Source organism: Miniopterus natalensis, chromosome 1, assembly GCF_054644295.1.
Source record: "Miniopterus natalensis isolate mMinNat1 chromosome 1, mMinNat1.hap1, whole genome shotgun sequence".
Lineage (NCBI taxonomy): Eukaryota > Metazoa > Chordata > Mammalia > Chiroptera > Miniopteridae > Miniopterus > Miniopterus natalensis.
The window spans coordinates 106,536,594-106,550,955 of record NC_142081.1 but is presented as its reverse complement, the minus strand read 5'-3'; the positions used below and the strand labels follow the sequence as shown (position 1 = coordinate 106,550,955).

Sequence of the window (14,362 nt, the reverse complement as noted above, 5' to 3'; positions counted from 1 at the left end):
TGGCCGGGCGTGGCTCAGCGGTTGAGCGTCGACCTGGGATCCAGGCGATTGGGGTTCGATTCCCAGTCAGGGCACATGCCCTGGTTGTGGGCTCGATCAATGACACTCTCATCATTGATGTTTCTGTCTCTTTCTCTCCCTCTTCTTTCCTCTCTCTGAAATCAATAAAGATATATTTAAAAATTTAAAAATTAAAAAATAATGAAATTAAATTTGCCTTTCTTTTACTTTAGAGAGGTAAATGAAATTCGCGAAGTCACCAGAAAATCAGTTCCCCGTAATTCCTTAGAAAGTGCTGAGTATATCAAAGTCATAACGGGTTTACTAAATGCAAAAGACTTTCGTGATCGTATTAATGGGATTAAGCAGCTTTTATCAGATACTGAAAACAATCAAGAGCTTGTTGTTGGAAACATTGTGAAGGTAAGGACACATCAAAATTAATTTTAATTTTTAATCTATGGCTAATAAAGTTTATTAGTATAAAATATTTCTCTAAATCTTAGTATTTTATATATATTACTTTAAAATGTTAAAATACCCTTTATGAAAAGAATGGATTACTTAGGTTTTGCTCTTTTAAAAGCATTCTAGAACAATTCAAAGTAATTATAAAAAAATAAGTAACAAAATAGCTGCTTATTTGTATGGATCTTCCCACTAGATGGTAACTCCTTGAAAGCTCTTGGAATCTGACAATCAGTAAATATATGTTGAGTGAATCAATAAATATTTTAAAAACCAGAGGATTTAAGAGATTTGATATTACTTTAGAATAGATATATTAAAATTTTTCATATCTAGGTTAGACATCCAAATATACCAATTTATATACCTACCTTCAGGAAAACAAAAAGCATTAGAAAGAAATATAGTAATAAATGTTAGTAGGATTGAAGCATAAATTATCTGTTTCATCAGAGTTTAGTTAATTTTATTAGTAATTTATTAATTAAATTCCATTTAAAATTTGTATTATGTGCATTAAATTTGGCAAATATACTATAACTACTTTTTTAATTCCAGTGGTGTTGTCTCTTAATTTCAGAAGAAAAGTACCATATTAACATATGATGTGAACTAGAAAGTTACATTTTCTGATTCTGTTGATTAAAAATAGATCTCTTGGGAAGACTATTGTTAACATGAAAAGTTGTGTTTATATATATATATATATAATATATATATATATAATATATATATATTATATATATATATAATATGTATCAGAAATTATTACTTAACAGTCTCAGCCTCACAGAATAGTTCTTCACTCACCTAACAAAGAATTGCTTAGCATTGAAGACTATATATGTAGAGATTCAAAGATGACGGTGGATTAAGTGGAAGCTACACTGACACTTTCCCAGGACCAAACTAGATTTACAACTAAAATATAGAAAAACTATCCTGAATAATCAACTAAAGACTAGCTGGAGAGAACCCTCATAACCAAGGACAAAAAGTGGAGACTGCATAGAGACTGGTAGGAAGTGCAGAGGTGCCAGAGGGCTTGCCAGGAAGCAGCTGAAGGTCAGGAGGTATATCTCAGCTATGGGGGGTTCCCACTGAGAACAAAACCCCAATCTGGTCTCCGCAGCTCTGAGCACCAGAACTGAGAAAGGTGCCCATATAACATCTGGTTGTGAAAAACTGGAGGGTTTTCTGCCCGGGAGGTTCAACTGAAAGTGCAGGCACCCTCCAAAAGGGCCAGCACACAAATTTTTGTGTGTAGTCACTCACCTTGGAATCCAGCAGAGGGAGGGCAGGATGGACTAGAGCTGTGTGAGGAGAATCCAGGGTTGGGGGCTTTGGGGATAGAGCTTGGATTCCTGTGTTGACTCATTCCCTGAGACTGGAGCAGGCATCTCTCTCAGGCAACCTTTACCATCCAGGCAGCTTTTGCTGGGGTGGGAGGAGCAATTGCCCCATCCTGTTGGAAAAGCTCTTGCCCCACCCTGTGGAATTTACACCTTGCTGTGGTCTATAGCCTGAGGCTCATTAAAAGACTGAGAATTACAATCAGCCTTCAGGCAAAGGTAGATCACTGAATGCTTTGAGACTTTACCTGATCTGCTTCTGTACCCAGGGCTAGGAAAAGCAGAACTTGGCATGCATCTTGGCCCTTTCCAAACCCACCCAGCCCCAACACAGGGAGTCACAAGCTGTGGCTTGTCACAAACGTCTGACATTGACTTGCACCAGAGACCTTCCAAAAAGACTGAGAGTCCAAGCAGGCCTACCTAATACATACAAACAAACTCAAATAGGCAGTCAAAATGGGGAGACAAAAAAAGAAGCCCCAAATGAAAGAACAAGAGAATTCTCTGGATGAAGAGCTAAATGAAATGGAGATAAACAATCTTATCATATATAGAGTTCAGAATAATGATTGTAAGGATGCTCAGCAACATGAGAAAAGATATGGAAACTGTGAAGGAAATTAAGAATGACATAGCAGAAATGAAGAATACATTGGAAGGGATAAACAGATTATAGAAGCTGATTACCAGATCAGTGATTTAGAAGACAGGGTTGAAAAAAATCACTCAGAGAAACAAAAGAAAAAAAAAATTAAAAAACAGGAGGATAGCCCAGCCAGGCATGGCTCAGCGGTTGAGCATCCATCTATGATCCAGGAGATCAAGGTTTGATTCCTGGTTAGGGCACATGCCTGGTTAGGGCACATGCATGGCTCAGCGGTTGAGCATCCATCTATGATCCAGGAGATCAAGGTTTGATTCCTGGTTAGGGCACATGCCTGGGTTGCATGCTCAATCCCCAGTGGGGGCCGTGCAGGAGGCAACTGATCAATGACTCTCTCATCATTGATATTTCTATCTCTCCCTCTCCCTTCCTCTCTCTGAAATCAATAAAGATATATTTTGGGGAAGAAAAAAAAAGACAGCTTAAGCTAGCTCTGGGAGAACATGAAACATAACAATATTCACATCATAGGAATACCAGAAGGGGCAGAAAGTAAGCAAGGGATAGAGAACCTGTTTGAAGAAATAATGGCAGAAAACTTCCCTAACGTGGTGAAGGAAAAAGTCACACATGTTCAGGAGGCACAGAGCATCCCAAGCAAGAAGAACTCAAAGAGGCTCATGCCCAGACACATCATAATTAAAATGCCAAAAGTTCAAGACAAAGCGAGAATCTTAAAGGCAGCAAGAGAAAAGCAATTTGTTAAAGTAAGAATCTGAAACCAAGACTATCCAGTAAGGCTGTCATTCAAAATAGATGGTGAAATAAAGAGCTTCCCAGACAAAAACAGGCTAAAGGAGTTTCTCACCACCAAACCAGCATTGCAAGAAATGTTGAAGGGACTGCTATAATGAAAAGAAATAGAGCTAGTAGCATAGGCATAAAGAATTAAAATGACAGTAAATAAATACCTATCAATAATAACTTTAAATGTAAATGGCTTAAATGCTCCAATCAAAAGACATAAGGTAGCTGAATGCATTAGAAAACATGACTCAAATATATGCTGTCTATAAGGAATTCACCACAGAACAAAAGACTCGCATAGGATGATAGTGAAGGGATGGAAAAAATTTTCCATGCAAGTGGAAACCAAAAAAAAAGCAGGGGTAGCAATACTCATATCTGACAAAATAGACTTCAAGATGAAGGCCATAACAAGAGACAATAAAGGTCACTACATAATACTAAAGGATCGATCCAACAAGAGGATATAACCCTGGTAAACATATATGTATCCAATATAGGAGTATCTAAGTACATAAAAAAAAGTTCTGGAGGACTTTAAGGGAGATATCGACAGCAATACAGTCATTTAACACCCCACTGACTTCACTGGATAGATCTTCCAGACCAAAAAAATCAACAAGCAAACAGTGACTATAAATGACACATTAGTTCAGATGGATTTATGGAACTGCTATTTGACCCAGTGATCCCATTTCTAGGAATATATCCTAAGAAACGCAAAACACCAATCAGAAAGAACATATGTACCCCTATGTTCATAGCAGTGCTATTTACAATAGCTGAGATCTGAAAATAGCCCAAGTGCCCATCAGTAGATGAGTGTATAAAAAAGCTGTGGTACATTTACACATATGGAATACTATGCAGCTATAAAAAAGAAAGATCTCTTACCTTCAAGACAGCATGGAGTGACCTGGAGAGTATTATGCTAAGTGAAATAAGGCCAACAGAGAAAGACAAGTATCATGTGCTCTCATTCACATATGGAATCTAACAAACAAAATAAACTGATGAACAAAATAGATCCAGAGACATAGAAGCGTGGAACAGACTGATGAATCTCAGAGAGAAGACAGGGGTGGGTGGATGGTTGAGAAGAGATTAACCAAAGAACGTATATGCATGGCTGAATGACCCATGGACACAGACAACAGTGTGGTGAAGGCCTGGGGTGGGTGGACAGGTGCAGGGAAAAAGGGGTCAGTGGCGGGGGGAAAGAGGACATCTGTAATACTTTCAACAATAAAGATAATTTAAAAAAAAGAATTGCTTAGCATTCACTTTTTTGTATCTTTAATTTATTAAAGTTAGGAATTCTGAAGAGCAAGGAATAATTGTTAATCAGGTTAATAATAAAATTTAACTCTAAAATTTCAGCTAAAATTTTCATTAGAAACCTGAACTGAAATCTTTATATTAAAATTTAAATATCTACTTTTGCTACAAATAGATAAAAATAAAAGCTTATCTTAATTCCTTAGAGTTAGGTAAGATAATCTGCACCCTCCAGAAAGCATCATTTTTATCACATTTTTAGTAAATAAGTCATCAGCCTACTGAGCCAAATTTCTCAACCTTAATTTATTAGGATGTCTTTTATGGTAATTTTTAAAGCCTTCTCTTTTTGATGTAAGAAAATTCTACACTTAGATTTATCATCCACATTTTTATAAAGTTTCTGTTTTCTAAATTCAGGTTAAATGAAATGTGTTTGTGTTTTAAAACAGTATGCTAAAAGAGAAATACTATGAAATGGCCCCAACATTAAATATAATAGCTATAAACAGTATTTCACTTTAAATAATTTATCACTTTACTTTCAGATTTTTGATGCTTTTAAATCTCGACTTCATGATTCTAATAGTAAAGTAAATCTGGTGGCTCTGGAAACAATGCACAAAATGGTTCCTTTGCTTAGAGACAACTTATCTCCTATTATCAACATGCTAATTCCAGCAATAGTAGATAACAATTTGAATTCCAAGAATCCAGGCATCTATGCGGCTGCCACAAATGTTGTTCAGGCACTGAGTCAGCATGTGGGTAAGAAATCTTACTTTGGCACTCCAGTTACTTGGACTTTACTTTTGTACTTTCTTATTTTACATATTTTTTATAATGCTGAAATTCTAACTAATTTTTATCACTTCGTATTATAAAATTGTTTCAATTACTTAGTATTTTAAATTATTTTTATTGATTAAATGTTATCCTACTAAACTGACTTTCTCTTCCCTTATTTTTGAGTTTTCAAATTTTTTTCCTACCTCAACCTCACATCTTTTACAAAATTAACTCAAAATGGATCATAGATTTAAATGAAAAGCTTAACTTTAAAACTTTTAGAAGATAATATAGGTGAAAATCCTCAGGACCTTAGGGCTTAATGAAGAATTGTTAGCATGACACTAAAAACATTATAACAGTTGATATACTGGACTTCATCAAAATTAAAAACATTTGCTCCACAAAAGTCCCTGTTAAGTGGATAAAAAGATAAACTGCAGATTGGGACAAAATACTTGCAAACTACATATATGACAAAAAACTTATCTAGGATATATAAAGACCTCTCAAAACTCAACAGTAAAAAAAAGAACACTCCGATTAGAAAATGGGCAAAAGGCATGAAAGTTTTCATAGGAACACTACTTTATATCCTCTTTTTACCAAAGAGGATATATGAATTGCAAATACATGAAAAGATGTTTAATATCACTAGTTATTAGGGAAATTCAAATGCAAATTAAGACTATGATCACTGCACAGGTGTCTTAGGGCTGCTATAACAAACTGACAGACTGAATGGCTTCAAAACAAAACATTTATTTCTCTCAATTCTGGAGGATGTGAAGTCCAGGATCAAGGTGTTGGCAAATTCTGTGTCTGGTGAGACCCACTTTATGATTCATAGATGGTTATGTTCTGACTGTGTCCTTGCATGATGGAAGGTGCAAGGGAGCTCTCTAGGGCTTTTTATAAGTACACTAATCCCATTCATGAGAGCTCCACCCTCATGATATAGACAATTCTTTAGACATATATACCATACAATAGCTACTTTAATATTTTATGATGTATTTTTATGCCTCATTTACCTTCATGACTTAATCACCTTCCAAAAGCCTAGTTTAAATACTGTCACATTGGGGATTGGGTTTCAACATATGTATTTGGGGGTGGAGGACACAAACATTCATTCCATAGCAAGTATTAGAAGAGCTCAAACTCAGTGTCTCATACATTGCTCGTGAGAATGTAAATAAAATGTTATGACTACTCTAGAAAAGTTTTGCTGTTTCTTAAAAAAACTATGCACTTATGATATAACCTATCAATTGTATTCCTAGGCATTTGTCCTAGAGAAATGAAAACTGTCCATGTAAAAACCTGCATATGATTGTTCATAGTAGCTGTATCTGTAATAGCCAACTAGAACAACCTGTGTGTATGTAACTCAGTGGGTTAATGGTGAAACAAACTGATGCATCCATACCATAGAATACTACTTAGCACTAAAAAGGAATGAACTGTTGACACACAGCAAATTGGGATGGATCTCAAGGGCATTATGCTGAGTGACAAAAGCCAGTCCCAAAAAGTCACATACTGTAGAATTTCATTTGTATAACCTTCTCAAAATGACAAAGTTACAGAGATGGAAATTGATTAGTGGTTATTAGGGTTTAGGCGCAGTTAAGGAAGAAGGTCTGAATGTGACTATAAAGAGGGTAGCACTAGCAAGATCTTTGTAGTGATAGAATAATTCTATATTTTAATTGCCGTGGTGGTTACACAAATCTACACATGTATTAAAATAACAGAACTGTATACACATATTGTATCAATGAATGTCAGATTCTTTGTTTTCATATTGCATTGTACAGGTATCCCCTGATACTGGAAATTTAAGTGTTCCTATGAAACCTTTCAAAATCCAAAATGGCATAAATTGAAAAAGCAATTACCTTAGGAGACATCTTCCTAATGGATTCACAAAGTAAATCAAGATAAAGCACAACTCGGCCAGACGTGGCTTAGCAGTTGAGCATCAAACTATGATCTAGGAGATCGCGGTTCAATTCCCAGTCAGGGCACATACCCGGGTTGTGGGCTCAGTCCCCAGTAGGGGATATGCAGGAGGCAGCCGATCAATGATTCTCTCATCATTGATGTTTCTCTCTCTCTCCCTCTCCCTCTCCCTGAAATCAATAAAGATGTATTTTAAAAAATAAAAGATAAAGCACAGATGCTCACAGACACAGTTCAAAGCTATGGCAGCTTGGTGCTAAGATGCTGAGTTTAGTTTCCTGGGAAGTTTAATTTGGCAGTACAGTTCACTGCTCGGAGTTATGCACTGCCTCTATATTGGCTCACTGCAAAACATGCTGAATGGCATTTTCACTTTTTAGGTTTTTTTTAAATATGTTTCTATTGATTTCAGAGAGAGGAAGGGAGAGGGAGAGAGAGAGAGAGAAATATCAGTGATGAGAGAGAATCATGGATTGGCTGCCTCCTACATGACCCCTACTGGGGATCAAGCCTGAAACCCAAGCATATTCCCTGACCTGGAATTGAACTGTGACCTCCTGGTTCATAGGTCGATGCTCAAGCACTGAGCCACACCAGCAATCATCTTTGGATTTCTTTTGGTTAGCAAAAACAGGTATTCATAAAAGCAAGGTGACAAAAAATGAACTTTTAAAAAGCGGAAGACACCTGTAATTATGTAAGCTGTAACCTTTGGGCGAAAGGTACACAAGACCCCTCTGTACTATCTTTACTACAACTTTCTATGAATCTATAATTATTTCTAAGTAAAAACTTTGGAAAAAGCAGTAAAGGTAAAAACTAACCCCCTAAAAGTAATTCTTTTTCTGTGTTTGTTTTTTTTTAATAAACCTATAGAGTATAATTTAGAATAAGATATCTAGGATATATACAATTCTGTATACATGTACACCATACAATAGCTACTTTAATATTTTGTGATGTATTTTTATGCCTCATTTAGTCTAAGAATGTTACTTGCTAAGGTTTTATAAAGAATTTTAAATAGTGGTCAACTGGATAGATTAAAAAATCTTTTTAACACAATTGTAATCATTTGCATATTTTTTGCTTTCAATACTATGTAATTGAAAATAACTAAGATGTCATAACTCTTTAAACATATCTCTGTTCTTTTTGTTCAGACAATTACTTACTTCTACAGCCATTCTGTACAAAAGCTCAGTTTTTAAATGGAAAAGCAAAACAGGATATGACTGAAAAGCTTGCTGGTAAATTTGTTTTTTATTTTACTTTATTCATTTTAGAAAGCGGTGGGGGGAGAGAGAGATAAAGAGAGAAAGAAAAAGACATTGACTTGTTCCACTCATTTATACATTTATTGGTTGATCCTTGTTTGTACCCTGATGGGGAATTGAACACGCAACCCTGCCATATTGGGACAATACTATAACCGACTGAGCTATCTGGCCAGGGCTGAAGAAATATTTTATTAATTAAGGATAAACTGATGGGTATTTCATTCAGTATCACTACGCATGAAGTAGAAATAAATTGTATAATGAACCACAAAAGGACCTTTTAACACTTTTACTCCCAAAAATTTTCTTTAAAATAATTTCATCTCCTTTTTCCCAGTTAAGTATTTAGTCTTCCTTCTATTAGAAATAAACAGGATAAATAAAAATAATTAAAATCAAATATTGGTATTCATAGAAAACTGCTATTTTCAAATTATGTGTTTGATAAAATGTCCATGGGTCAAAAATGTAGAAATTTTTAATTAACTGCATTTGGAAAACATTGAGATGAATTTGGGGTTTCATTCCCATCTTTACTACTTTTGCCTGAACTATTATATTTAGAATTTTAATACTTGCAGATTCCAATCTTTGGGAGGAAAGTTTCTGTCCTACTTCTTTTAAGATACCTAACATTTTAGAAAAATGGCACTGGGAAGAAGTTCAGTATATATTGTGTATACTTTTTAATTAGCAGAACTTGAATTTATTTTTTTAAAAACCTTACAGTTTACCATGTTTTTGTATTTCAGATATTGTTATGGAACTCTATCAAAGGAAGCCTTTTGCCACAGAACAGAAAGTGTTGGTTGTTTTATGGCATCTCTTAGGAAACATGACAAATAGTGGCTCTTTGCCTGGAGCTGGAGGAAATATACGAATAGCCACAGCTAAGTTATCAAAAGCACTTTTTGCACAGATGGGCCAGAATCTATTAAATCAGGCTGCATCTCAACCACCACATATTAAAAAGAGTTTAGAGGAATTGCTCAATATGACAATTTGAAATGAATTATGAATCTTTCATGAAATATGGTATGATGAACAAAACTGTTTACATGATGACAGATGGAACTTTTTTAAAGTTACGTTTTCAGTGCCTGCACTTCTCATCCAGTAAATTAAGTCAATGGCTATTTTTATTTGCAGCCTATGAATACACATCTGACCTATATTAACCCTACCACTTGTCCCATCACACAAAAACCTAAAATAATTAATATAACTTAATGCTCATGAAATGTGAGGAACATGAAGTGAATCCAATTTTAATATTTTTGAGAAAAGTCCTGCTCATTTGCACTATTCTATAGAAATTGCATTTTTGCCCTATATGTACAATTAGATTTGTAATTAAAAATATACTTTTTATTATGTAATCATGTTCTGCTATGTCTCATTACTCAACCTTATTTGATGAAGAAGTGGAAGAAAAGTCATTGAACTATGTTATCACAAACTTTTGTGTGCTATTTGTGAAAAATATGTATTCTCAAATCAGTCTGCTAATATGATTGTGCAGTATTAGCTTGCTTTTGCTGTTTTGTGTTTATGTGATATATTTGCTTACCACTTGGGTTTAATCATCTATATAATTGTGAATTTTAACAAATTATAATAAAGCATGGTGACCAAAGTTTTAGAAAAAATTTAAATATTTTAAATGCACGTTTAAGGAAACGTGTTGAATGTAACTTCCCTATTTTTTGTGCAAACACTAAATTATATTTCTATATGTCCTAACATTTATAAAGGTGTTATTTTGCTGTCCAGTTGTATAATTCTCAAAAATAGTGCCAGGTCATCTATAGCTTTTCTCAGAATTCTTGGGCTACAAGTACTGTATGCATCTTAAAAAAGAAAAGGATTGTTATAAAATAAAAGGATTTATTTCTGTAGGTGTGTGAAAGGTGTCCTATTTTTCCAACTTCCATATATGTTAAAATGGCAAAATATATGTATTATAATATTGACCTATCTCTACTGAACTGGGTTATAGTTCTAACTTTACAGGAGAGTAGCTGTGTCATCTTGAGTAAGTCACTTGCCAAGTCTGGGCCTCAGTTTTCTCATCTCTAAAATGTGAGGGCTGGACTAGATGATCTTTAAGACCCCATCTTGTTCTAAAATTATATGATTCTATGTTATACTTTACTCTATGATCACTTTATTATAGTTGTGAACTATCTTCATTCTCTTTTAATTCTTGTGTCACTGATCAGGTTTTGAAAGTATTTGGCTGCTTTTTAAAATTGTGATTTTTTTAATTAATCTGTGACTTCTGAAAATTAAAAAATAAAGGGTTTTTAATGCCATTTGAACCTAAGCTGAAAGGAGAATAAAGATTTGGTTACTTTTTCTATTTATATGCAGTGCTTTATAGTTACAAACATACTTTTAAATACTTTATCTTTTCTTCTAAGTGTAGTTTTTTTAATTGTTCATCATTACAAATGGCCCCTTTTTTTCTCCATTGACCCCTTCCACCCTGCACCCATTCCCCTTCCCAGGCCTTCACCACACTATTATCTGTGTCCATGGGATATGCATATATGCCTATAAATTTTTGGGTTAATCTCTCCCCACCCACCCCACCTTCCCTCTGAGATTTGTCTTCTGATCCATGCTTCCATGTCACTAAATCTATTTTGTTCATTAGTTTATTAAGTTATTTAGATTCCATGTATGAGATCATGTGATATTTGTCTTTCTTTGCCTGGTTTATTTCACTTAGAATAGTATTTTCTAAGTCCATCCATACTGTCCCAAAGGGTAAGAGCTGCTTCTTTAGAGCTGCGTAGTATTCCATGGTGTAAATGTACCACAGCATTTTTATACACTCATCTACTGATGGGCACTTGGGCTGTTTCCAGATATTAGCTATTGTAAATAATGCTGCCATGAGCATGGGGGTGCAAAGATTCTTTCTGATTGGTGTTTTAGGATATATTCCTAGAAGTGGGATCACTGGGTCAAAAGGCAGTTCCATTTTTCATTTTTTGAGGAACCTCCACACTGTTTTCCATAGTGGCTGTACCAGTCTGCATTCCCACCAGCAGTGTACCAGGGTTCCCCTTTCTCCAAATCCTCACCAACATGTGTCATTTGTTGATTTGTTGATGGTAGCCATTCTGACAGGTGTGAAGTGATACCTCATTGTGGTTTTAATTCGCATCTCTGATGATTGATGACCTTGAGCATTTTATCATATATCTCTTGACTATCTGTATGTCCTCTTTGGAGAAGTGTCTGTTTAGGTCCTTTGCCCATTTTTTAATTGGATTGTTTGTTTTCTACTTGTTGAGTTGTACAAGTTCTTTGTACATTTTGGAAATTAGCCCCTTATCAGATGCATCCTTGGGAAATATGTTCTCCCATGTGGTGGGGTTCCTTTGTATTTTGAGGCTGATTTCTTTAGCTCTGCAGAAGTTTAGTTTGATGTAGTCCCGTTTGCTTAATTTTTCTTCTGTTTCTCTTGCCCTACGAGATGTATTGGTGAAAATTCCACTACATAAGGTGTCTGTGACTTTACTGCCTATGTTTTCTTCCAGGATTTTCATGGTTTCACAAGTTACATTTAAGTCTTTTATCCATTTTGAATTTATTCTTGTGTATGGCGTAAGTTGGTGATCTAGTTTCATTTTTTTGCATGCACTGTCTAATTTTCCCAACAACATTTATTGATGAGACTGTCTTTACTCCATTATATGCTCTTGCCTCCTTTGTCAAATATTAACATAATTGCATGGGTATATTTCTGGGGTCTCTATTCTGTTCCATTGATCTCTATGTCTGTTGTTGTACCGATACCAGGCTCTTTTGATTACAGGGGCTTTGTACTATAGTTTGATATCCAGTAAAGTGATCCCTCCATCTCTGTTCTTTCTCAAAATGGCTGTGGCTATTCGGGGTCTTTTTGAGTTCCCTATAAATTTTTGGAATATTTGTTCTAGCTCTGTGAAATATGCTCTTGGTATTTTAATAGGAATTGCATTGAATCTATAGATTGCTTTGGGTAGTATGGACATTTTAATGATATTCTTCCACTCCATGAACATGGTATATTCTTCCACTTCTTTATATCTTCCTCTCTTTCAGTATCCCGTAGTTCTCTGAGTACAGGTCTTTTACATCCTTGGTTAAGGTTATTCCTAGGTATCTTATTTTTTTAGTTGCAATGGTAAATGGAATTGTGTTTTTAGTTTCTCTTTCTGCGAGTTCACTGTTGGTCTTTACAAAGTCTGGTGATTTTCGGGTGTTTATTTTGTATCCAGCTACCTTGCAAAATTCATTTATCAAATCTAGTAGTATTTTGATGGAGCCTTTAGGGTTTTCTGTGTACACTATCATATCATCTGCAAATAATGACAGTTTTACTTCCTCCTTTCCAATTTGGATACCTTTCATGTTTTCTTCCCTTCTGATGTCTGTGGCCAGGAATTCTAGTTATGTTGAATAAGCATTGTGAAAATGGACAACCCTGTCTTGTTCCTGTTTTTAAGGGAAATGGTTTTAGTTTTTGACCATTGAGTATGATGTTGGCTCTAGGTTTGTTGTGTATGGCCTTTATTATGTTGAGGTATGTTCCCTCTAATCCCACTTAACTGAGAGATTTTATGAAAAATGGGTGCTAGATTTTGTATAATTCTTTTTCTGCATCTGTTGATACGATCATATGATTTTTGTCCATTTTGTTTATGTGATGTATCACATTTATTGATTTCTGAATATTGTACCAGCCCTGCATCCCAAGTAAATCCCACTTGGTCATGGCGTATGATATTTTTAATGTATTGCTGGATCAGATTTGCTAGTATTTTAGTGAGGATTTTAGCATCTATGTTCATCAGGGATATTGGCCTGTAATTTTCTTTCTTTGTAGTGTCTTTATCTTGTTTTGGGATTAGGATGATGCTGGCCTCATAAAAAGAGTTTGGGAGTTTTCCCTCTTGAATTTTCTGGAATAGTTTGAGGAGGATTTGGTGTTATTTCTTCTTTGAATGTTTGGTAAACCTCGCCTGTAAATCCTTCTGGTACAGGATTTTAGTTTGCTGAGAGTTTTTAAATTACTGCTTCAATTTCTTTAGTTGTTATTGGCTCATTCAGGTTTTCTGATTCTTCCTGATTCAGGTTTGGAAGGTTGTATGCTTCTAGGAATTTGTCATTTCACCCAGTTTTTCCAGTTTGTTGGCATATAGTTGCTCATAGTATTTTCTTATGATCCTTTGTATTTCTGTTGGGTCAGTTGTTACTTCACCTCTTTTATTTCTGATTTTATTTATTTGGGTTCTCTGTCTTTGTTTCTTGGTGAGTCTGGCTAAAGGTTCATCACTCTTATTTATCTTTTCAAAGAACCAGCTCTTGGTTTCATTGATCTTTTGTATTATTTTTTTGTTTTGTTTTTTTGTCTCTATGTCATTATTTTCTGCTCTAATATTTATTATTTCCTCCTTCTACTTCCTCATGACTTTTCTTGCTGTTCTAATTCTTTTAGTAGTTGTGTTAGATGGTTTTTTAGAGCTTTTTCTTGTTTCTTGAGATATGCCTGTAATGCTATGAACTTTCCTTTCAGGACTGCTTTTGCTGTGTCCCATAGATTTTGGGTTGTTGATTGTTTATTTTCTTTTTCTCCCACGATGTGTTTGATTTCTTCCTTGATCTCATTGGTAACCCATTCATTGTTTAATAACATGCTATTTAGCCTCCGTGTGTTTGAATATTTTTGAGTCTTTTTTTATACTGGTTGATTTCTGGTTTCATGCCATTGTGATCTGAGAGGATGCTTGATCTGATTTCAGCCTTCTTGAATTTGT

The 14,362-nt window shown here is 34.9% G+C and overlaps 1 protein-coding gene across 1 annotated transcript in view; it reads left to right on the top strand.

Annotated features, from left to right (window-relative positions):
* The window catches only part of TOGARAM1 (TOG array regulator of axonemal microtubules 1), an 89,067-nt gene extending 78,620 nt beyond the window's left edge, over positions 1 to 10,447 (top strand). Inside the window, exons 19-22 of the mRNA XM_016217363.2 lie at positions 234 to 423; positions 5,061 to 5,280; positions 8,433 to 8,519; positions 9,302 to 10,447. Of these exons, the coding sequence (XP_016072849.2) occupies positions 234 to 423; positions 5,061 to 5,280; positions 8,433 to 8,519; positions 9,302 to 9,555 (751 nt within the window). The 3' untranslated portion in view covers positions 9,556 to 10,447. The remainder of the gene's footprint in view (positions 1 to 233; positions 424 to 5,060; positions 5,281 to 8,432; positions 8,520 to 9,301) is intronic.
* Positions 10,448 to 14,362: the final 3,915 nt, after the last annotated feature.